General features: G+C 42.4%; 2 protein-coding genes across 2 annotated transcripts in view; one reads left to right on the forward strand and one right to left on the reverse strand.

Annotated features, from left to right (window-relative positions):
* The window catches only part of BTBD6 (BTB domain containing 6), a 29,965-nt gene extending 24,056 nt beyond the window's left edge, over positions 1–5,909 (forward strand). Inside the window, exon 2 of the mRNA XM_073638670.1 lies at positions 4,143–5,909. Within this exon, the coding sequence (XP_073494771.1) occupies positions 4,143–4,257 (115 nt within the window). The 3' untranslated portion in view covers positions 4,258–5,909. The remainder of the gene's footprint in view (positions 1–4,142) is intronic.
* Positions 1–24,303, reverse strand: part of BRF1 (BRF1 general transcription factor IIIB subunit) — a 250,484-nt gene that overhangs the window by 174,910 nt on the left and 51,271 nt on the right. Inside the window, exon 4 of the mRNA XM_073638665.1 lies at positions 8,807–8,838. Coding sequence (XP_073494766.1) covers positions 8,807–8,838 — 32 coding nt within the window. The remainder of the gene's footprint in view (positions 1–8,806; positions 8,839–24,303) is intronic.

Raw genomic sequence — 24,303 nt, forward strand, 5'->3', positions numbered from 1 at the left:
AGAAACATGTCAGTCACATATATAATAAGTACAGTGACAGTGTTGATTACTGTACTTGTTATTTAGTGTTTAAATAAAGGATTTATTAAAAAAAAAAATAATAGTGTTTTTGTCTCTTTAAAAAAGCCGGCCGGCAATTCATCAGCGGCATACATCGGTACCCGACAATTTAGAACAGAAAGAATAGAGCATCACACATAGATTAGATAGATAGAAACATGTCAGTCACATATATATGAAGTACAGTGACAGTGTTGGTTACTGTACATGTCATTTAGTATTAAAATAAAGGATTTATTAAAAAAAAAAAAATTGGCGTGGAGTTCCCCGTAATTTTAGTCTCTAGCGGAGGTTAAGCAGACGGCTGGGGCAGATGTTTGAAGCCTGGGAAGGGGGTAATACCCACGGAGCTTCCCAGGCTACTAATATCAGCCCCCAGCGGAATACCTAGCCTTTACTAGCTATTAAAATGGGGGACCTAAAAAAAAAAAGTGACGTGGGGTCCCCCCTATTTTAATAGCTAGCAAAGGCTAGGCAGACAGCTGGGGGCTGATATTAGTAGCCCAGGAAGGGTGCCATGAATATTGGCCCCCTCCCAGGCTAGAAACACCAGCCGTCAGCCGCCCCAGAAATGGCGCATCCATAGGATGCGCCATTTCTGGCACTTAGCCTCGCTCTTCCCACTGCCCTGTAGCGGTGGAAGTGGGGTAATAGTGTTGGGGTTGATGTCAGCTTATAATGCCAGCTGACATCAAGCCCAGGTTAGTAATGGAGAGGCGTCTATAAGACACCCCCATTACTAACCCCATAGTGAAAGCTAAAAAAAACACAAACACCCAGAATAAAGTCCTTTAATTGAAATAAACACACAATTCTTTATTGTTCTAAATTAAACTCTACTTACCGTCACGCCCATTCCAGCTGAAGCCAACGATCTCCTGCAATAAAAGTAAAATAATAAACCAACCTCATCCTTACCTTTCCATGGTTCCCAGGATGGCTTCAGCTCTGCTACATTGACATGACAGGCTGGATCGCAGCAGAACGCGGCCATCCAGCTTGCCATGTCGCAGACACTGAGAAGCTCCTCAGTGTCTCGCTGTGACGGCATCCAGATGAGCAGAGTTCATGTCCAATGAACTCAGCGCACCTCATGCACGTCACTGACAGCGTGGGAGAATTCTCCTGCGCATGCGGTGCCGGCAAATGACGTCACCGCTTGAGCAGGAGAATTCTCCCACGCTGGGACGGCATTGAGATGGCAGGCTGGATGGTAGCAGAACGCTGCCATCCAGAATGCCATCCTTCAGAGACACTGCAGAGCGCAAGCATGCCCCTGCACAACCCCGGTGACTGTCAAGAGGGTGAGGGGAGAGAGCGAATCTCACCGCGTGGTGCAGGTCGGTGGGCACGCCACGTGCTGCGGACCGCTGGTTGTGCGCACCGCTTCCTGGTCGCGGACCACGTGACTCGGGATCAGATGCGCGTCACCGCAGGTCCTATTGGTTGGAAAGAAGCGGCCCCCTCGCCGCAGGTCCTCAAATTATCAAGGGAGGGGTGGAAATTGCAGGGAAGGTTTGGCAATTGGTGCACAAAGCTACTCTTGAAGCTGACCCTCAAGAGAGGGACTAGAGAATATAGATATATAAAAAAAAGAAGCGGTCTGTAGAGCGCTGAGAAGGATCACTGGAAAGGATGGATTTGGTGCTAAAAACATTTAATGAGCCCTTTCGACTGGTGGAGGGCTGCAGTGATAGTTGACTTTGTGGAACTTTCTCCCGTCTCCCTACTGCATCTCTGGAGCTCAGCCACAGTGATCTTTGGGTTCTTCTTTACCTCTCTCACCAAGGCTCTTCTCCCACGATTGCTCAGTTTGGCTGGATGGCCAAGTCTAGGAAGACTTCTGGTGGTCCCAAACTTCTTCCATTTAAGGATTGTGGAGGCCACTGTGCTCTTAGGAACCTTGAGTAATGCAGGAATTCTTTTGTAACATTGGCCAGATCTGTGCCTTGCCACAATTCTGTCTCTGAGCTCCTTGGGCAGTTCCTTTGAGCTCATGATTCTCATTTGGTCTGACATGCGCTGTGAGGTCTTATATAGACAGGTTTGTGCCTTTTCCAAATCAAGTCCAATTAGTTTAATTAAACACAGCTAGTCTCCAATGAAGGAGTAGAACCATCTCAAGGAGGATCACAAGGAAATGGACAGCATGTGACTAAACCTTCAACTGGTGAGGTGGGGTTTGCCACACCCCAGGGAATTTTTGTTCGGCTGCCATTCTTTGAAAAATGCTGATATGAGGATACGTGTCTCACTAGCTTCCATCCATTTGTGGGTGTCAAAAATTTGTTATACTCATGTGTAATCAATCGGCAATAAGATTAAAACAAACGTGATCTTTGCATTTTCTGTAAAAATAAAAGATTTCTAAACACTGGGGTATAGGAAACCCCACATCACCAGTTGCGTGACAAAAACCCCACCTCACCAGTTGAGGGTTAAATATGAGTGTCTGAGCAAAGGGTCTGAATACTTATGACCATGTGATATTTCAGTTTTTCTTTAATAAATTTGCAAAAATTTCTACAGTTGTTTTTTTTCAGTCAAGATGGGGTGCAGAGTGCACTTTAATGAGAAAAAAAATGAATTTTTTAGAATTTACCAAATGGCTGCAATAAAACAAAGAGTGAAAAATTTAAAAGGGGTCTGAATGCTTTCCATACCCACTTGTATGTATAAATTCCAAACATAAATTAATTACTAGTAATATTCCAAAGTTTAGGATGGGGCATATCCCCCAAAACAATGGGTGTCAATACTACATTATGTGATACACCACCTGCCACTGTAGTAAGCGGGGGAGGGACGTCAATATCAGGCAGACCAACATGTGACATTATTTAATCCCACAGATTTGCGGTCCTTTGATATATCCATATTTTTGCCCTGATCAATGCTCTAACAGATTGATCAGCTTTCATTTATTGGCTGGATGTGAATGATCACTCGATCCCCATGCATATATTGGCAGCATATCCCCAGTTCGTAGGAGTAGACGTGCCGTGGGTAACGATTATCTTTCAGGCTGTCGCCTGACAGATGTATTTAGCAGACAAAAGTGTTTGCAGATTGCTGCCATTTTTACATGGGCCAATGATCAGGCCTGAGTAAAAGGTCTTTACGTTCAATGATTATTATAATTATTATTATATGGAGCTCTTGTCCTAAACAGATATTGCAGGGGGCCTGGTATACAGATTACAATATAATCATTATTGATAGGGTTATCTCATCGAGAGGACTCCCTTTCAGAGTGCAGCTGACCGGGTGATCTGCTGATTGCAGAGGGTCCGACCTTACATGTTTTCCTACAGCGGCCACTATAGAGAAAATGAGGTATTACATGGAGGGACTGACATGTACTCCTCCAGATAATGGAAAGGAGGAATATTCATTTTACAATTCCAAAACAGGAATAAAAACCCAATGAAAAAAAAAAAACTATTGTCGTGCCTCAGCCTTATTTGTACACTTGTTCACCAAGATCACAGTAAATCGTGCCAACTGGTTCAGCACTTTTTTCGGTTCCTCTTCCATATTAGATAACCCCTGGATAGGGCAAGTCTATGAATTATGTAGTTTATGCTTTATTTATTAATTACCATTTATTTTATTCATTTACATAACAATAATAAAGGTAAGGAACCCAGATAAGTCGGATTCCAAGCCAGGATCCCAGCATAGCACCGAGCCGACCACATTATATAATCTACATGAAAATCCAAGTTACTCTCCGAATACAGCATTTTTTTTATTACTTATTTCATATTCAGACTTATAAACTTTCTCATACTCCAGAGCTGTATTCACTATTCTCCTTGCTGTGAATCTTGCACAAGCTTGATGACAGCTTAGCTGAGGTCCTACTGACAAGACAATGCTTCTCAGAATGGAAATGACCAGAAAAAACACTGCAGACATTCAGCCACCAAGAAATGCTGAGAGATTTCAACTCCTAAATTTGCAGAATTGTGATTTCAGCTCTGGACTATAATATAGACTATAATTCAGAAAAAATGTTATGCATTGTGTTTTTGTTCTAGAGATACATTTTGCCTTCACAGTCTATACTTACTTCACAGGTTCCTGGACAGCCTACAACAACCAGCGGCAGGACAGATATCTTGGATTTGGAATATGCATCCCACCACTCTCCTCAGACCCCAAAGTTCAAGTCCAAGGCAAACTAGACAGTGATGACATCATTTTTCCTGAATCGCACAAAATATAACCACTGCATCCAATCAGCAGCCGCTGTTGAAATAGGAGTCCCAGAGATGGTTGGGGACATGGTATTTACTTCGGAGTACTCCACCCTATCGGGTTCTTTTCTTTTTTTTTTTTTTTTTTTTTTAATACTTTGGACGTATTAATAATGTGTTATAAACAAGTGGACTACCCCTTAAGACTGCTTTACTACTCACAAATTTTGAGGGGTCAAGGCTACTGACAAATTCCACCTAATTGTCCACTGCCCCTATCCTCGTCTCACTCATGATGGCAGCTGTTGCTCTGGACCTGAACTTGCAGCCATGGTGAAGGAGCAGACCCTTATAGAGACCACCCAAATGAATCTCTAAAACTACGGAGACCAGGTAAGTATGATTTTGGGTATAGGAACGACACCATCTTCGTAAAAGCAGCACATTCAGCTCCCCCCCTGAGGGTCACCTATGATGTCTCCATCTATCATAAAAGTTCCAGCAGTTGTTCCTGCTCACATATAATAAGGAATTAATATTGCAAACCTCTTTCTTTGCACAATTACGATAACTCAAACATTAATCCCTCTACAAAGTTAACAGCATGTAGTATACGGCTGAGAGTAGAGGGGAGATGTACGGCCTTGGGGGTAGCAGATAGACCCTTGTCAAAAAATGCCTGGCTGAATGTTACAGAATGTTAATTATTTTGGAGGTAAAAATTCATTAAAGGTTTACCATTCCTGCAGTTCCTTTTCACTTGTCTGAAAATAAAGCCACGCTGCAATAAATAACGCTCAGAGGGATGCCATTTACCAGGACAGCTGGGGAGACTGAAATAAAATGGACCAGCTGCTCTGTAATATGCAGGAGATGGGCTATCTAGGCAGGGCCAGAGGGGCATGCAACAGCAATTATTTTTACTCGCAGATGAAAATGGCACAAGATGATCAGACGAGGCACTGCCAGTTCTCGTAACCTTTTTTGGAGGCAGCATGAACTTATTCGACAAGCGGAAAACATTCTCTTCGTTATCTGGAAACATCAGAACTTTTAAAAAATATATATATTTAGTTGAATCCTGGGTATTCCCATCAACTGGCAAAGTGATATCTGGTAGATTGCCCCATTTGGACAAAGCGGCAACTGTACATGTCAGCTTCCACTTTATTCAAAGACCATGGGACTAATGGGGATAGAAACAGCAGTCCAGAAAAGTGGACTCTCTGTAGTCAGATCTCCCCTGATCTAATAAAGGGAACCTGGCAGCACATTTTTAAAACGAAAGTAGTGGTATGGCTGTAAAAGCACTCCACCAGTTGCCGAATGGGCACTTTTACCCCCGCTACAATGCAGTGACCTCCCCTTGAAAAAGCTATATGCGAAACGCGCGTCGGGGCAGCGTGGTGGGCTCATCATGGGTAAGCAACACTATTCTTAACCTGTACACCTTATTATAGCCATCTGGCCTCTTCATTAATATGTGGGTCATTATGATTTATTGAATAGGTGTACTGTATATTGACTGTTGTCTGATACATTGGATCTTTTTTGATGCTCGCCACTTTTTTTCCTTATTTGACTCATATGTATGTAATGGTAACTATTTTTTATGAATTTTCTCAATAAATTATCTTTTTAACTTCACTGGTGGTTCATGGCTACTCTGCTAGCGTTGTTGTTTTGTAGAATCTGTATGGAGTACTCCACTGTCTGATCGTAGTCAGTCCCTCTGACTAAATTACTTAAGGTAGGGGATGGTATATATTCTAGTCCCAGACCAAGTAATGATTTTGCGCTACATGAATGTTTTTTTGCTAATGGAGCAGCAGTGCGCATGCCTAACCTCCGCTCAATTCATTCTCTATGGGACAGCCGAGTGCCGTGCTCAGCTCTTCTGGCAGCTCCATAGCATAGGAATGCCCCTGGGATAAAAGTGCCTCCTCCTGGCGATTGTTGGGGGGGTCTTAGTGGTCGGATCCTCACCTGTCTAAAAGTTATACTGTATGCCATGGATAGGTAATAACTAGTGATGAGCAAGCATGCTCGTTACTTGAGATTTACGAGCATGCTCGGGTGTTTTCCGAGTATCTTCAGCGTGCTCGGGTGTTATGTTTTAGTCACTCTGTGCTCATTATTTGAGACTGTTTGACAGCTTTAATACATGTGTGGAATGACAGTTTCTTAGGCATTCCTCACATGTATTAAAGCTGTCAAATAGTCGCAAATCATGAGCACGGAGAGACTAAAACATAACACCAGAGCACGCTGAAGATACTCGGCGAGCACCCGAGCCTGCTCGGCGAAAGGGTTAACAGAACATACTCGCTCATCACTAGTGATAACGTCTTTTCACCAGACCTCTCTAAATATACATTACCTGCGTACCAAGAGGGTTCTGTTATTGGTCATCACCCAGCTTTCTGGGAAATATTTGCCCACCGTTGTACACAGAACTTAGAAGTTCCCACAGCAAAGATAAAAATCCCCCCCCCACCTCTCAACATTGTAGTGCCACACAGAAAATAAAGGGGGCAGCTCTATTATGTGGTACTGAAGATAGGGGAGAGGCTCCTGCTGCAGCTAGTTGTCTTACAGCAGTGTGGACAGTGAGTGGGGGGGGGGGGAAGGGTGACAAAGCTATGCTCCTAAAATACGGGTAAGAGTTCTTTATATATCTTAGTTTTAACTATAAAATGAAACAAAAAGGAAGAATCTAAAAAAGGAGGAGAAAGGGAGGAACTAAATTTTATTAAATTTTTTTGTGTTTTTTTCTTTTATAGTTTTCCCTTAAATATGATGTCTCAAAAAAACGACTCTTGTCCATATGATTTCTCTAAGCTCTGGCAAACTAGGAATATAGACATGCCTTCATCCAATGGAGAATGGCACATTTTTTTCTGTTGTATTATATTAATGACCCAAGGGTGTTGTATCATTTAATGAGAAAAAAAAAAAAAAATCTATATTTACCTCCCATACCATTGCTCTTCCAATCCGCTCAACTCTGTGTTCCCCACTGGTCTCATGACAAACAAAGTCACATGACCACTGCAGACAATCAGCAGCCACTGATTTTCTTTCGTTCAAAGTTTTTTTTTTTTCCACCTGGACGGAAATTTAAAGTTGTGAAAGCTGCAGCTGATCAACATCTGCTGATTAGTTGCAGTGGTCACAGGTCATTTTTTTGTGTCAGGAAATCGGCAGGGAACACTGGGCTGTTAGGGGTAGAGCGGCGACAATCAAAAACATTTTTTTTTTTCTTAATTCATGCAGCACGCTGGTGCCATAAATAAGACTTTGCATTGGGAAAACCCCAGTAACCAGAGCACCTGGAAGAAGCAAAGAACCCACAACTTTCATACTCATGTTTGGACTTGGTGGGATTTGAATCCAGGATCAACATTTGCTGCAAGGACTCTGTGCTTAACCACTGAGCCACCATACTTCTCATCTTCTCCACAGTGGTTAAAACTATACTTTAAAAAGGCATGTGCTTGTGTTACCAGTAATATAAAAGGACACCTTACCTTGGTGGAAATGAGGGATAATTTACTTATAGTTAAAAAGAAAAATGCAACGTGACGACCCAAATGAGATACAGTTTCCTATTGATAGCGCAACCTATCCCCGATTATTAGCCCATGTAAACATGGCAGTGATCGGCTGACGTTTCTCAAGGGAACACATCTCTTATGAAGAACAAACATCATCAACAGGAAATGTGCTGCAAGGAATATGCAAACTGCATGGAGATGAAATCATAACCAAAAGTTATGCTCAACATTGCAAATTATAAGTTTCTGGTTAGTGATGGTCCCATCGCCGGGACCCCATCGTCATATGAAATGACTAGAGAGTGATGGCTAGCTCTATTCATCGTCGATGAGGCTGCTATACTGTATTTTCGACAGGACATTTCCGAGCCCCGTTTTCAGGATTGGTGGTGGACCCATTGGTAGGTCTCCCCCAGCGATCAGAAAGTTTTCGCCTATCTTGTGAATAGGTAATAACTTGCTATGTTGAGAACAAACCTTTAACGATTGTTTGCCCCATACTTTTGCGTAAACCTGTGTAAAAAGGCTTTCGAGCAAGCGCCAACTGACTTGCTGTACTGTTGATCAGCGCTCGATCGTGCAAATGCAGTTTCGACGGCAATGAGACCTATTGGTTGCACCAAGTTAAAGGACATTAAAAGTACACGTCTTGTCTAAAATTTGCAAAAAAAAAAAATCTTTAAAGAGTTAAGAACTTCAAAAGAAAAAAAAAGCAAGAAACTCCCAGTACAAGTCAGTGCAGCTGGATTCCTCACATCATCATCCTATACTGGCTTCTATCCCAAAGAGCTCTTGCCACGGGCCTTGGCATCTGCAAAGTGTTCACCTCGGTGCATGAAAGTACAGGGAATCGAAACACTGCAGGTGCGGTGTCCTTGATATATCCAAGTGTGCACACAATAAAAGGCATTATCCACCACAACACCCAGCTGGTAGTGATAAAGCTAGTTAACACAAAGCAGAGACTGCTGGAAGATTATACCATACCTGAAGAAGGTCGCTGAGATCAAGTAACATATCTGGGAGTAGAGTCAAGGAAATACATTGTAGACACAAAGGGTTCTTGTAGTCTGCTGAACTAAAAAGGGAAAAGAGGGGGAACAAACATGAACAATTTCATTATTTTCCACTACAAATTTCCCAAAAGACAGTAAAAATAAACAGAAAGCCCCGGACTGTACGGATTTATGGTCTTTATTAAGAAGAAGAGGGGAATATTCCTGTCGGAATCTGAGCCGATCGACATGTGTTCCAGCTCACTGCACATTCACAATACGTTTTCCATCTGTCAAATATAGAGATTCAAAAAGAAGAGACCCTAAAAGGGAAAACCATTAGTAAACATATACAAAATAAAAATAAAAGTCTATGTCCCGTTCACTTTCCCAAATTCAATTTACACATTTAAGGTGTCAGGAGCGAGAAAGCAGACACCTTCTGGGACAAACATAGAAAACCTTTTATTTCTTCCCCTTTGAATTGTGATGGAGGACAGACCTGGTTTAAAAAGAGAAAAATCACATGTCGTGTGCAGGAATCCTACATGGTGATAATTGGAGTCCTTATGGTACCGCACTATAGAGCTGCAGACAATCCTCGTACTGCTATACAGCATCACAGCAAGGGAATATCAATGCCTCAGGGGACATAGGATTTATTTTGCAATTGTAGGCATACTGAGGTGGTGTAGACCCCCATTGGGGTGCAGGACTGCAGTCCAGCGCTAGTATGGAGTGGCAATACTTGTATATTAGGCCTTAAGCTTTAGTCACACAACTATTTTGCCATGGTTTTAGGTCATCAGTTTGTGATTGGTGAGGGTCCGGCACGGTTTAACCCACTAATTGATGCTGATCCAAATACTTGCAGCTCAGCCTCATTGATTTGAATGGGGTTAGGTGCAGTACCCGACCCAGCAATGGGCACATATGGATGCTCCCGTGTCAGGTACTGGAATACAGTTTTTAGAGACATTTAAGGGTAAGTTCAGATGGAGAGGCTATGGCGCAGCCATCATGAGCATGGTGGCTCAGTGGTTAACACTATGCAGACTTTGCAGATGAAACGGCTGTTCTGCAAAATCATGGGCCTAAAAACCTGCAGCCGTTTTGGATGCGTCTTCTGTTTTTACCCTTGGGCCGCGTTCCCATGTAACGAACAATGCATCTTTTTTTTTTCCTGGAAAATTGAAGCACAAGCAAAGTGAATGATATTTCATGAAAACTCAGGTCCACTGTGCATTTGAAGACACTGTTAAACCATGTTTTGGGAGTTTTTTGAGTTCTTTCTTTGCACTATTTCATAGGGTGCTTGAAAAAAAATTGATGTAAAAAACAAAACATAACACAATTGCATTTTTTAAGCTTCTGCACACAAAAAAATTTGAGTTAAAAAACGCATCAAACCTGCACTGAAATCACAAAAAAAATACATATATAGGAAAATGTATAAAAAAATAAATAAATAACACTGGCACGAAAAAAAGCTGATTTTTATGCACGTTGGAACAGGGCCTAAGGGTGCCGCATCTGATAATTTGAACAGGCTTGTAGGGTCAAAGTGCAAACAGTCACACATTGATTACCTGCGCCGTTCACACCATATGGTAAGGAAGCGCTGCACTCCAGAATCAAAATTTTCCGATCAGCACCAATTGTGTTTGCTGAGCACTTCTTTTAGGAAAAACCGTGTGTAGGTTGGGCTCTTTATTTTCACGTATGGCGAGCCCAGGAAGACAGAGCACAAGATCCTACAAATAAGCCGAGTATACAGACTAAGGGAAAAAAGGCTTGCTGGTGTCATGTCCTAACATGAAGGGGTTAACCCATCCACACGGCGGTTCTGCAGAGTGATCCTCTTGTCAGTAGATGTGATGGATGGCTGTTCTGTATCCTGCGTTCTCCACTAAATAATGATTCAGAAATGGGCACGCTGCCTGGCCATTGTCTTCTCTTCATGCATATTGTTATTTTATGAATCTTACAACAAGGGCGCATATTAAAATTCACATATTAAAGACACAATTTGCATACTTTACGCCCAGGAAAATGCAGTGGTATTTATTTACTGTAAAGTCCCAATGGTTCCGGGGCACGAACAAGACAACCTGAGACCCGCGTCGCTATCTATTCTTCTGGATAGGAAGGGGGTGGGGGGAGGACAGCGATTTTTCCCTCATAGGGCGTCATGCATCTTAATTTTAGATAAGATTATTCTTTTTTAAAAAAAAAAAAAAAGCATAAAACAGCAAGAATGGGTCACCGTAGTGAAATGACAGGTAATTCCTGAACTAGAAATGACAACAATATTTCAAATGCACTCAAAAGGTATACAAATACTCCTAAAGCAACAGAAAGAGCTGTCCTGGGGTGTATTTATATAAGTCTTTATTTTATTTATTTGCAGTTTTCTTGAAGCTGTCACAAGCACAATTTTAAAGACAGGTTTTTTTTGGGGGGGGGGGGGGGGTTAGAGGAGTTTTCAGTTTTGAACACCTTAAAAAAAACCTGTGTGTACATGGTTTAAGATTGCACTGTCTATTAGACAGTATTGATAAATATTAACAAAGAAGTGTCCACCTGCTGAGACCCCCCAATGATCAGCTGTAATCTGGGAGTAAACCTGGCCCCATACACATTAGAATAACATGGGCCGAATGCTTCGATATCGATGGGTTCGGCCGACAGTTTAATGTGTATAGGGACCTCAGACACCGATGACTGTCAGGGCAGAGGAGCAAATGCTCCTCTGCATCGGCAAGTCGGGTGAGATAGCACTGGCCGAAGAAATGCAGCTATCTAAAGGATTAAGGATTCAATTTGACAGCAGCGCCTCCACAGGAGAAGTGAATCATTACACTGCTATTCACTTAGGCCAGGAGGTAAGGATCCCGAACAGAAAAATCTAATACATTAATGCATAGGGTGCATGAAAATTGGACTGGAGAACAAAAGGGACATTACTGGAAATTACAGCAGCACGTCCTATATTTTCTTATCTGAAAAATAACATCCTCTCCGAGGCCCAAGTATACTGGAAGACTCAGGGATGATACGCACAGACCCTTCCCTCTGAGTCAGTGAAGAGTTTGCCAATATCTCGCTAGTCACTGTGTGGGTGAGACATTTCAAAGGAAGGAGTTGCACAAACATGAAGGTCTGCGTTCTCTTGTAGCAAGCTGAGAGGTCAGAGAACCTTAATAAATTGGCTCTCAAACAAGCAGATCTTTAATTAAAACCACTCGTTTAATATCACAGGCTCCGAGGTAATGGCGATCCAAGACCCTAAATTAAAATAAAAAAAAAATAAAAAACTCTCGGGGCCTGAGGAAGGGCAGGGAAAACAACGGCAACAGCAAAATTAAGAGGAGATAAAAGCAGACGCGGCTGCAGACGAGTCCCCTGCAATTAATCGTATGGAGCAAATTAAGGCTGAGAATACAATCTCAGCCATTCACACAATTAAACAAGAAAAAAAAAATCACTCCCATCCTTCACGAGCGTAAAGAGAGGATGACTGAGTTCATCCCAAACAACGCCATAGGAAGCGGCTGCTAATAGGATGCATAGCCATCTCCATGAGTATTGCGTGAACCTGGGATATAAAGCCTGACAGCGGTCGCCCACTTAATAGGATTTAGCTCAATATCACCAGATATATTGTGCACAAAAGGCAAATAAAATTATAATCAGTAGCATAGCTGTACATAATTACACATCACACAATAAAATAAATTATCGAAATAATACTGCCAACCCAAGACCAGGAGAGTACTGGAGATGGGGAGTGAGTGCCCAGAGGGCTCAGATTGGGAGGTTGGCATTATTGGTGTGTCTACTCGCTGGAGGACCAGTCCTCTCCTGAAACACACAGAACTGTGTAATGATTCATTTCCCCAGACGTGGCGCTGCAGGGAAATTAAACACTTACTTTCAAGTTTTTCCATAGATCGCTGCTGATCACTGGAAGAGGGGGGAGACTTTGTGATCAGCTTTTTCCCAACAAGACGATATGAAAGTGGGCAAACTCCAGTTTATAATGAAAATTCATGCGATTAATAAAATAGTCCTTTGTGTATTAGTCCCATTCCGTTTTCAAGATCTATGTGGAATGGAAACATTCACAGTTCACATACAGAAGCTGAAAAGCTTTACTGACCTAACCTCGCGCACAGCGGGAAGCTTTTTATAATAAGGATTAGCGACGTCTGCTTGAAGTCCAGGACATCGCATTACGTAGACTGACACACTGTCCCAAATAAAGTGTTCAGAAAGTGTCTAATGAATGCAGGTCCCAAACCAACTCACAGTACACCTAGTCCACACCTGTCAATACCACTCCATTCACAGTGGGGACATTGGGATCCCTGTTCTCTGGATCGCAGGTTTTACCACCAGCGATCACACATGTATCGCCTATTGCATAGACTGACAAGCTGTCCCAAATAAAGTGTTCAGAAAGTGTCTAATGAATGCAGGTCCCAAATCAACTCACAGTACACCTAGTCCACACCTGTCAATACCACTCCATTCACAGTGGGGACATTGGGATCCCTGTTCTCAGGATCAGAGGTTTTACCACCAGCGATCACACATGTATCGCCTATCCTGTGGACATACTATAAATGTCTATGATGGGAATACCCCTTTTAGGTGAACATGATTTATGCATGGGTAATAAGCATCTACCATTTATTTTCTTTAGTGTTGGCTGCATTTTTACCTTTTGGAATGATACATTACAGCAACATCTTAAAACCATCTTTCTCTCTCATCCGTGGTTTAGGCTGATGCTCTTTTCTTGCTGCAGCTCTGCTTTTGCAGACAGGCTGCTCTGGTAAGCACAAGTCCTCCACTAGCTGAGAATGAAGTCTCTAAGAGGCCATTTTTATACAATAAATATACTAGAAGTGATAAACCTACTAGTAAAGGGAAAAAGAAAAAGCTTATAAGAGTTCATTTACAGTGGCAAATAAGCCACCGAGTCCCAGAGACCTGCTGTGAAATGTACATATATTTTCATTAAGATGCAGCAACGACACTGCATAATGCACTTTCTCATAGTGAAGGTTTTATGAAGAGCGCAGGGAGGAGGATCAATGCATGGAGCCACTGGTCTGTAAGGCTGACTCAAAGCTGCCTGAGCAATTTAGGATGTGAATCATGCTTACTCCCCTCAGACATATTACACAGAGCCTGAGTGGGGAGAGACAGTGGACCAGACAGTGCCCTCCTCCAAACCCAGGGAGATTGCAAACAGGTGTCATAAATCACAAGCCCTGGCAAATGAAACTCATAAGCTGCAGTGTATGGGGAGGAATCATTAATCAGCTCTGCCCTCACAGCAGGTAATGTGGGACCTCAGTGCTGCTGCTAAACATGCATGCCATTTTACCGGAGTCTGAATGTTTAACCGTTCAGCAGCTGATATGTCAGAATATTATGTTTCCTCGGCCTTCTCCGCTATGAATCATCCCGCCGATACACAAGTCGTGCCAGCTGAAGATCTCCATGCAACTAAACAGTCTGATATTGATCACAAATTTGAGCAGTGTAGTGCATTGGGTCATTAGTAAAAAATACATGCAAATGTTTCAATAAGATTGGAATTTAAAAAAATGAAATAATAATGATATATATTTTTTATATACAATCAAAATTTCTGAGTCTATGGCAGACAGGGCCATATAGAGTGTAATTGTGCTGGCAGAGCGAACGTGCGCCCCCGTCATGCATCATTTTCGAGAGTGTATGCCCAAACAGTCTAAGGGCTCTTTCACAGGTCAGTGTGTCCGGTAATTGTGGTGACAGTTTCCACACATACTGGAGACACTGACACACACAGACCCATTCAAATCTATGGGTCTGTGCACATGTCAGTGTTTCAACGAACCGTGTGTCCGGGTCAATTTAAACACGTACCGCACACAGATGCCATCAGTGTGACACGTACCCGCGCCTGGGAATCAGTTTACAGTTAGCGTTGTTCCCAAGTGACGGGTACTGAACGCTGCCCTCATCATAGTCCCCTGCCGGCGCTGCGATCAGCACCAGCAGGGGATAATGATGAGAGTTGTAGTCTGATCCCGGTGTTTCCACCTGTAAAAATAACAATAAAATAAAAAAATCCATATACTCACCTGTTTTAAGTGTCCTTCGCTGTAATCTATGCGACCGCTCAGCAGAGGAGTCGGGGAAAATGACTCCTGCAGCGAACAGTGCCGTCACTCACTGAGCGCAGCTCCGGGGCCGCTCGCTGCATGGGCTCATTCTCCCGATGCTGCTCTGCTGAGCGGTCGCATGGATTACAGGGGGGGGGGGACACTTAGGTGAGTAAATGGATTTTTTTATTTTATTCTTATTTTAAGAGGTGGAGACAACGGGAGCAGACACTACTATTCTCATCATTATCCCCTGTTGCGAATAATATGTATTTTCATATATATTTATATATATATATTTTTTTTACATTATATATATACATATATATATATATATATATATATATATATATATATATATATACACATATATTAATATAATATAAATATATACATATATTAATATAATATATACACACACACATATATATTACACATGCATAAATTAGATACGTAGCTTTTTTTTGCCAGGTTCAAATCTTTAAAAGTTTAGTGTCCCCTGTGACATTATGAAGGGGTCAGAGCATTTCTATCCACCACCAGTTCGGAGTATTTCTATTCTTCTGAAGCTTTTGTGCACACAGTGAATGTGTCGGCAGCGTCTGCCATGATGGTCAGGCCGAAATAACCCCCAGTGAGAGAGACGCCATCCTGCCTCTAAGCAATAACACTTGACAAACATGGGTAAAGTGGCTTGGCTGTGGAGTGAATAGCAGCTTTTGTGCCATGCCCACCCCCCTCGTCGCCGCACAATACGCTCGCAGAAATTGTTTACAGTCAGCTTTTTAAAAGGCTCATTAGCCTCCGCAAATTAATCTTTGATGTATATACACAAGAAGCTGAAAGACCTGAAGAAAATGGAAGGGAAGGAGCCAAAACTGTGACACAAAAGAGAGCGGGGGGCTAGATCTAATGTGAGGCGCAACACATCCCTTATTGTAGAGAACGGATACCCTACAAAACGTCACAGTACGGTGGGTTTCTGACACCTACTGCTATGTGTCTGCCGCACTAAGCCCCCCACTCCACTCATATTAATGTCGCTGGCGCCCACCGAAGAAGGAGGCTGGTGAACACAGGGTGCAAAGATGTTTAATGGCAGAGGTGCAAACAAGTCGTAAATTAAACAACAAACCTTTCAGTGTATATGGCAAGGAATGAGAGAAAACAGGAGACTGCACTAATATGTAGGGGCAGGATATGACGGGACCCCAGCGTGACTTGTTATTAGGGATATGGAGAGAAGGCTGGAAACCTCCACTAAAAATAACAAGGAGCTAAATAGTATATACATGTAAATGCACAGGAAATAAATATTTTTTTTAGCAGGGAAACAGTGAATCAAAACTGAATGTCCTGTAAAGAAACAACTACCTTTTACTTGCCTGAAACATACAGGACGGTGCATTTAATGTGCACTGTGATAAAGGATCTTTCACTTCTTAACCGATCAAATACATCTAAAATTAAAAAGGAGCAACTTTTATGTAAGGTTTTGTTTTTTTGCCTACCATTTTGGGTATGCAGCTCTTATTCGGAACCATGAGTCTCTGTTACAAAATTAACACAAACACTGTGCAGTCTGATCGGTCAGTCATGTGCCTATGGTCACCGCGCGGTCCGGTGCTGCTCTTCCACACCACGTATTGTGTTCTAAGCTGGTCTCCCTTCATTAATATATGGTATGGATGAATTGCGTATCTGCTGCAGCCAATCAGTGGCAACTCATTAGCAGCAGCCTCCAGTTTCTTAACGTTTGAATGGAATGTGAAGGCTGCAGCCAATCATCTCAATGAAGACTGGCTGGGCATATAGAACGGAGAGTATTGGCGCACTGGTGACCCGGGTAGGTGAGGATGCTTCTTTTGGGTTTTTTTCATACACTGCATAGGGATGCAGAAACTGCATATATACACACTGTTTATATGTGTGCAAAATTTTGCCACCACTACAGAGAAAAATCAGCACAATACTAATTTTTCTTGATTCTACAAGGAAATCTGTGCGTTGACCTTCGAATTCTGCTGCGGAAATACATGTTGGCTTCTGTACTGATGTTTTTCATATGTGGCTCATTTTCAGTCTGGTTTCTGCACTGAAAATAAGCAGCAATTTACTGTACAATGCATGTGGATGAGGTTTTATAACAACAGTGTAGTGGAACTAAAATGGCAGACGGGATTGACCGCATGCTGTGGATTTTCTAATCGGCATGATGTTGGATTTTTATGAAGGATTTCAGTGTATGCAAAGCGAAGAGTAAAAGTCTGCATCTCAAATCTGCTTGGAATATATGCAGATTTCAACGCGAGTTTGCCTCGAAATCCACAAAATGACAGTCTAATACCAATCTATAGGTGAAACCATAGCACTCCAGAAAGCGGGGGCCGCATACGAGTGCACCCTACGTACAACAGCCTAGCTGAGCCAAAATAGAGGAAGCTCAGAAAAGAGTAAGAGAAAAGGTTACAGTGATGTCTCCCCTAGGACACGGCGTAAAGTCCTCATCATTTATTAATACAGTAGCAGATATATAAAATGAAACCGCGGGGATTACAAAAGGGTATAGAAAGCACCAGAGGACGCCATATGGCCGTAGGGTAACGCCACCTGTGGGTCATTATTATCCCCGACTTTTACAACCTTTGTAAAGTCCTGAGGGGGGCGCCGCGTCATATTCACCTGTGCCGCTAGTTTTCTACAAAGACATTAGATGTGGTCTCTAACTAGCCTCTGTTAATAAGAGGAGCAGTGTGAAGCTGAGTGGTTTCTACAGCTCTGAAAGCCCGAGGAGCAGGCGGGGAGGAGAAGACGGCCACTCTCCCGTATAATCAGGTCCAATTACAGGCAGCACTGCCGTCATGGCAGGGCTCCACAGGAACCATCAGGCAGCAGAGTTGGATGGAAAAGCTGCCAACCCAAACGTCTAATGGGGATAATAAAGGAAATATGTTTTGCAAAGTCGGATAACTGCAAACAAAAGGAAAAAGGAACCACAGAAAGGTGTATCTTACTTGTGCATGACAGATGAGCTCAGCGGCGGCGATTTGTACCTGGGCCAACGTTAATCTCCCGAGATCATCCATGACAACAGAAGGAAGCACGGTCCTGTCCTGCTCGTATGGACTATAGACTATCAAGCATAAAAGCTTTGTGTTTCCTTCTAAAATTCTGTATTTTCAGTATGAGCTTTAAGCGGGGGGGGGGGGGGGATAAATGGCTGCCAGACGCACAGGTCGGAGGAGTATCAGTAGGATCCTGTGAACATAAAAAGGCACGAAAATCGAGTAACACAAGGTGCAGCTGGGAGGCTCAGGAGTGGGCACGGCTGCCCCGCCGCACTGGGGTTCGGATCCAGCCGAAGGCAAGAAGTTTATGGTAGAGTATTCTCCAACATATATAGGTGACATTATATTTAGGAGGAGCTTTGGATATAGGGATTCGAACACAATATATTCCACACGTGTCCAAGAGGAATAAACAAATCAGAGTCCTAAGAAATTAAGCTCCAGAGTTATTTCAAGGGGAATACAAGCTTTAAAGACAGACTCTAAAAAAGGGGAGGTATCGCCTAGATTAGTTTTTACTACACCACATACCAATGAATGTTCTTTTTTTCCTTATAGTTTTAATTTTCCGATGATAGAATAATAATCAATTCTCTCTACAGGATGATGGGGCGGCCATCCTGGCTGAGCTGCTAACAGCTTTTAGTATTATGTTTTACAGCAGCAACATGTACCATAGGAAAGAACAGACCAGACCTGGTCACCGACTTCTATGGAGAGTGTTGTGGGTGGGATCTGTACAGAGGTCATTGTACAGGAGGGGGAGGGGGTGAGCTGTGACGTCACCTATTGTGAATGGAGGATCCTGTGTTATCTACTGTATATAGAGGTGTGATCAGTCATTGTACAGGAGGAGGAGGAGGTGAGCTGTGACATCACCTATTGTGAATAGCGGCTCCTGTGTTATCTACTGTATATAGAGGAGTTATCAGTCATACAGGAGGCAGTGAGCTATGACATCACCTATTGTGAATGGTGGACCTTGTGTTATCAGTCAGTGTACAGGAGGAGGAGGTGGTGAGCTGTGACATCACCTATTGTGAATGGTGGACGTTGTGTTATCAGTCATTGTACAGGAGGAGGAGGTGGTGAGCTGTGACATCACCTATTGTGAATGGTGGACGTTGTGTTATCAGTCATTGTACAGGAGGAGGAGGAGGAGGTGGTGAGCTGTGACATCACCTATTGTGAATGGTGGACGTTGTGTTATCAGTCATTGTACAGGAGGAGGAGGAGGAGGTGGTGAGCTGTGACATCACCTATTGTGAATGGTGGCTACTTTGTTAACATTTATTTTGATATAAATAAGATATGGAAAATAATAATGATAAAAAAAAAATAACGAAAAGGTTCTTAAAAATATATATTTAACATAGGAACTTAGGTAACATACTTTGTAGGTTTTTAGCATTGTTTGCAAATCAGGTGTTATAAAACCACAAGGGCGATCAGATTGTGGCCACTTGTATTCTAGTCACCAGAGAAAGCTGAAGGTCGTGTTAAAGGGAACCTGTCAGCAGGTTTTCCATTTATAAATGGCTGCCACCTCCTTATATGTTCCTTATATGTTCCTTAATGCAGTCCCTACCACTCCTATATCTCCACAGTAACCCCAGCATCCCTTCACAAAGTTTTATAAAAGCCCAGCTCTGTGTACTGATCACTTTTGGCATCACACCTATCTGTCTGCAAATGCCGCCCCTCCGTCTTTGATTGATGTCTCCTACAAAAGAGTACAGAGACCTCATCTGCGTCAATAATCAGAGGGCTGGCAATTGCAGACAGAGTTTGTGCAGAGCACGGTCCATGGACCCCAGATGGGCAACTTTGCACAAACTGGCATGCAGCGTAGGACCACCTTTATAAAACCATTTTTCAAACATATGCCACATTATTGTGGGAATATAAAAGTGCTTGTAGGGATGTGTGTTAAGATGCATATCAGATGGTGGCAGCAGTATATGAAAGAAAAAACTCCAGACAGGTTCCCTTTAAAATGTCCCCAAAAAAGTGAATATATATACTGATATTTACTGTTTACACTAAATAAGAAAGGGAGGACTGAAAAAGACAAAGAAATTGCATACATGCGTGAGGAATCTAAATAAAGGAATAAGGCGTATTCATTTAGTGCAAATTGTTATCCTCCATCACGCTGCATGCGGAGAGCAACAATACATGTCAGCGGTGTAATTCAATGGTGCTATATTCATACACACGCACTAAACGGAGGCAACAATCCTTCAAATGTGCCCATTTACAAGAAAAAAAAAAAGTGTGTGTGTGTGTGTGTGTATATACACACACACACACACCCCCCTATACATACATATATACACACACACATCTATACATACATATCTATACACGCACACACATCTATACATACATATAAACACAAACGCACACACACACACCTATACATACATATCTATACATACATATACACACACATCAATACATACATATAAACACACACATATCTATACATACATATAAACACACACATATCTATACATACATATACACACGCACATACACATATCTATACATACATATAAACACAAGCACACATCTATACATAATATACACACACATATCTATACATACATATAAACACACACGAGCACACACATCTATACATACATATACACACGCACATACACATCTATACATACATACATATACACACACGCACGCATATCTATACATACATATCTATACATACATATACACACACACACACACACACACACACACACTATTTAAATATCTATCAGGAACATTTGGCAACCTATACACATTTATAACGTTCAAGGGGTTAAAAGAAATCATAAATATGAGGACAGATTTACCAGCTAGTACATTCTGTGAGCAGGAGGTGGCATTGCCCTGTTCCTGTTTATTAGGGCTACACGCCGGCAAACAATGGGCTCCATGGGGCCTCAGAATGTTAGAGAAACTAGAAGGAGAAATTCCTATTAACACCATTTTTTTACTTGGGTTAAAGCTATGGAAAGATCAACTACAAGTGGGCAATCACATATGTGAGCGATGGGATAAGAAGAGCTGTCCCCTGTGCCCAAAACTTAGCTTCCGCAATGGCCACACAATTTTATGGGTAATCTCTGTTTCACCAAATGAATGGCAATAGAACTGCAAGATCAGACTACACAAGGTTTGTTTGTAGTCTGTTACCGTGGAGACACAGAATGAGGAGTTTTTACCTAACCCTCCATCCTGGGCACTAAAAAGTGACTATACATTTTTCATGCACTGCATGGTCACACTACCTGGCGCCCCCCGTTTACCCTCCTCTACTCAGTTTGGCCTTCTGTTCCTCTTGCTTCCATGATGGCCATCTCAGTGGCATGGGGGTGGCTGCAGTTGTAAATCTAAACCACCCCCTTCACCTTTTTTTTCCTGTTTTTTGGGATAGGAAAGGAAGGGGTGGTTAAGACCCCAGCTTGGTGCCCCTGCGCAAAGATGACTAAGCTTGCAGAAGTGAAGAGAGCACAGTTCGAAGCAGCCAGGCCACTGGTCCGAACTGTCAATCACCACAAGCGTGTCACTTCGGAAAGGAAGGAAGCCGATGCGCTCCTTAACATAGAAGATGATAACCCTTTTAGCAAGACGTTTTGCAAAGTTGCCATTTTAGAAGTACCGCATTTAAAATAAATAAAAAGTGGACATTTTCTTTTAAAAGTTTGTACCAATATGGACAAGTATTGATTTTATTACATACATGCTGGATACATGTACAATTAAAAGGGCACATGAAGCCTTTCTACAAAAAATACACACACAATGGACCTCTACTAGTATTCTCCTTCCTTGTCCTCTACCAAACGACATTTCCATTGTCCACAAGGAGAATTCATTATCCTCCACCTTTCTGTTGTGTTTCCTCAGAGGAAGGTCACCTCCAGCCCTTGTAATAACACAATCTATGATCATTTCCCGTCCTCTAATTACTACACTATATCATCTTCAGACCTCTCTCTCGGCTAGCAGTTGGGAATGTTTCTTCTCCCACCCACCCCATGATCAAATATAGATCATACTTTGCTATAAATGGTGACAATAAAGGTCATATATAAGGATTCACTTGTGGCATCCAGCTGTTCAATTGCAACAAGCCAACATGTCAAACTGGAAAGTACAAATTTCATTTAAAAAAAAAAAGGGTGACAGATACATATAGGAATGAAAAGGGAAAAAAAAAAAGAACCGTGTAATTATTGGAAGCTCTAAAACCAGCCAAAAAAGACAAAACGAAAAATATTGAAAAAAAATAAAAATAAAAACACATTGCTGTACCCGGAGACAAAAGAGCAAAAAAAACCTCATGTATGGACAGTTAAGCGCATGACGATTACACCAATGATACCACTTTGTCATTCTTTGCTCCACATAATGTCTAATCAAAATGGAGGCACAAAAAAATAAAATAATAAAAACAGAGAATATTCGGTTTTGCAGGCCAAGCTACAGGGCCGTCATACGGCCCAGTTCCATGGAGAAATCTCCATAGAAGTGGTTGCATTTCGTCACCGCAATTTTACGATTGAAAATCAGATTGAAATGTTTACCCGCTGACACCTTACAGTGATCTTCAACCTTTGGCAAGTTTTGGCCAAAATGTGTAAGCTTTAGGGTTCATGCAGACGTCCGATTTTTCCACGCGCAGAAAAAACGGACTAATTATTCTGATCAGAGTGTGGTACAAGTCATCCAATTTTCTCCATATGTGAAGAGATTAAAAAAAAAACATTATGACAGTCTGAGAAAAGCGGACCGCACTCAGATGTCACCCGAGTGCAGTCAGTTGTTGTTGTTTTTTTACAGACCCATAGACTTACATTGATGATTTTGATCTGCCCCTCAGATCAAAATCAGATGTCTCCGTGATTTTACGCGAACCTCTTGGTGCAAGAAAAAAAAAAATCGGACATGTGAATAGCCCCATAGACTATCACAGGTCTGAGTGCTATCCATTAAAATTATGGATAGCACTAGTATGCAAAAATCGGACATCTGAATGAGCCCTCAACTGAAGGAAGAGCCTGACCCTGGAGCGCTTCCCCGCCCCGTGCTATCCACACCTCAATTTCTAGCAGTAATTAGTTAGATATTCCTAGTATACTAGAAATATCTGTAATACATGGTCGGCCATTCGTCTGAATGCCTACATTTACTTCTGCTTCCAAGGCGATTACAGCTGTTTGCGGGCAATTCCAGGAGCCCGATTCCTAGAGATCAGCTGATCGCTCTGATGGCTCCTCCACTTAATGGACTGTATAACTATTGTGCTTCTTTAAGGAGCGATCAGCTACTGACTAGGAATTGGGTTACTAGAACCACCCACAATTTTGCCACGGGAAGCAGTAGTAAATGTTACCTAGCAGCCATTCATGGCCGTCCATGTATTACAGACTTGCTCTATATTCTGGCTCAGAGGAGGGTCCCGGGCAGGAGATCTCCATATGTAACGTCCATATGGTCTTACAGGACATAAGAAACCCATTACAGAAAGTAAAGAAACCGGTCCAATAAAATTAGAACATTTGCACCATCTGGATAAAAGTGGTGCCATTTTTTCGCCTAACTGCACGAATCTTCCAACACAATTGATTAATCCTTCCAAACCCCCCAAAGTTTCTATTTGCAAAGGACACCAGAAGAGACGCGGCGCTGAGCTGTGCGGATGAACAGGTTAAACATCACAAATAATCTTCCTAATCCTCATTCTCTTCCTGAAGCTTTTAAGGACAGACGATAAACTCCCCTCTCCTTGCAGATGAGTAGCCGGCTACAAACACATGTAATCTGTCTGCCCAGACAGACTGTGGCACTTTACATCAGCATCAGAGACGACGGGATGGATCGCTACTAAAAGGGTTGAGAACGCGTTTCTGCAGACAGTGTTCAATGCACAAATTGGTGGAATTAGTAAATGGACTAACGGGCCGAGCAGCTGTGCAGGAAGTCAATAAGGGCGTGCTCATCCTCCCGTCCCCTGACTGCACATCTGAGCGGTCCGAAAACAAAGCTCGAAGCCTTTCCATCAGGTCTGAAGACTGAAGCATCTTGCACTGTGTCATCACATGTGCCGTCCCTAAACCACCACCATAGTGTGAGACAGGAGAGGAAAAGACTCCTTAACGACGGGAGTATAGAGGTAGAAATAAAGTTATAATGTGCTACCTGCAAAGAGTCAAGGGGGCGGTCCTGGTCTCAGGGCGGCACGGTGGCAC

The sequence above is a fragment of the Phyllobates terribilis genome, unplaced genomic scaffold, assembly GCF_046119375.1.
Source record: "Phyllobates terribilis strain yellow unplaced genomic scaffold, ASM4611937v1 Scaffold_7__3_contigs__length_470593459, whole genome shotgun sequence".
NCBI classification, from domain to species: domain Eukaryota; kingdom Metazoa; phylum Chordata; class Amphibia; order Anura; family Dendrobatidae; genus Phyllobates; species Phyllobates terribilis.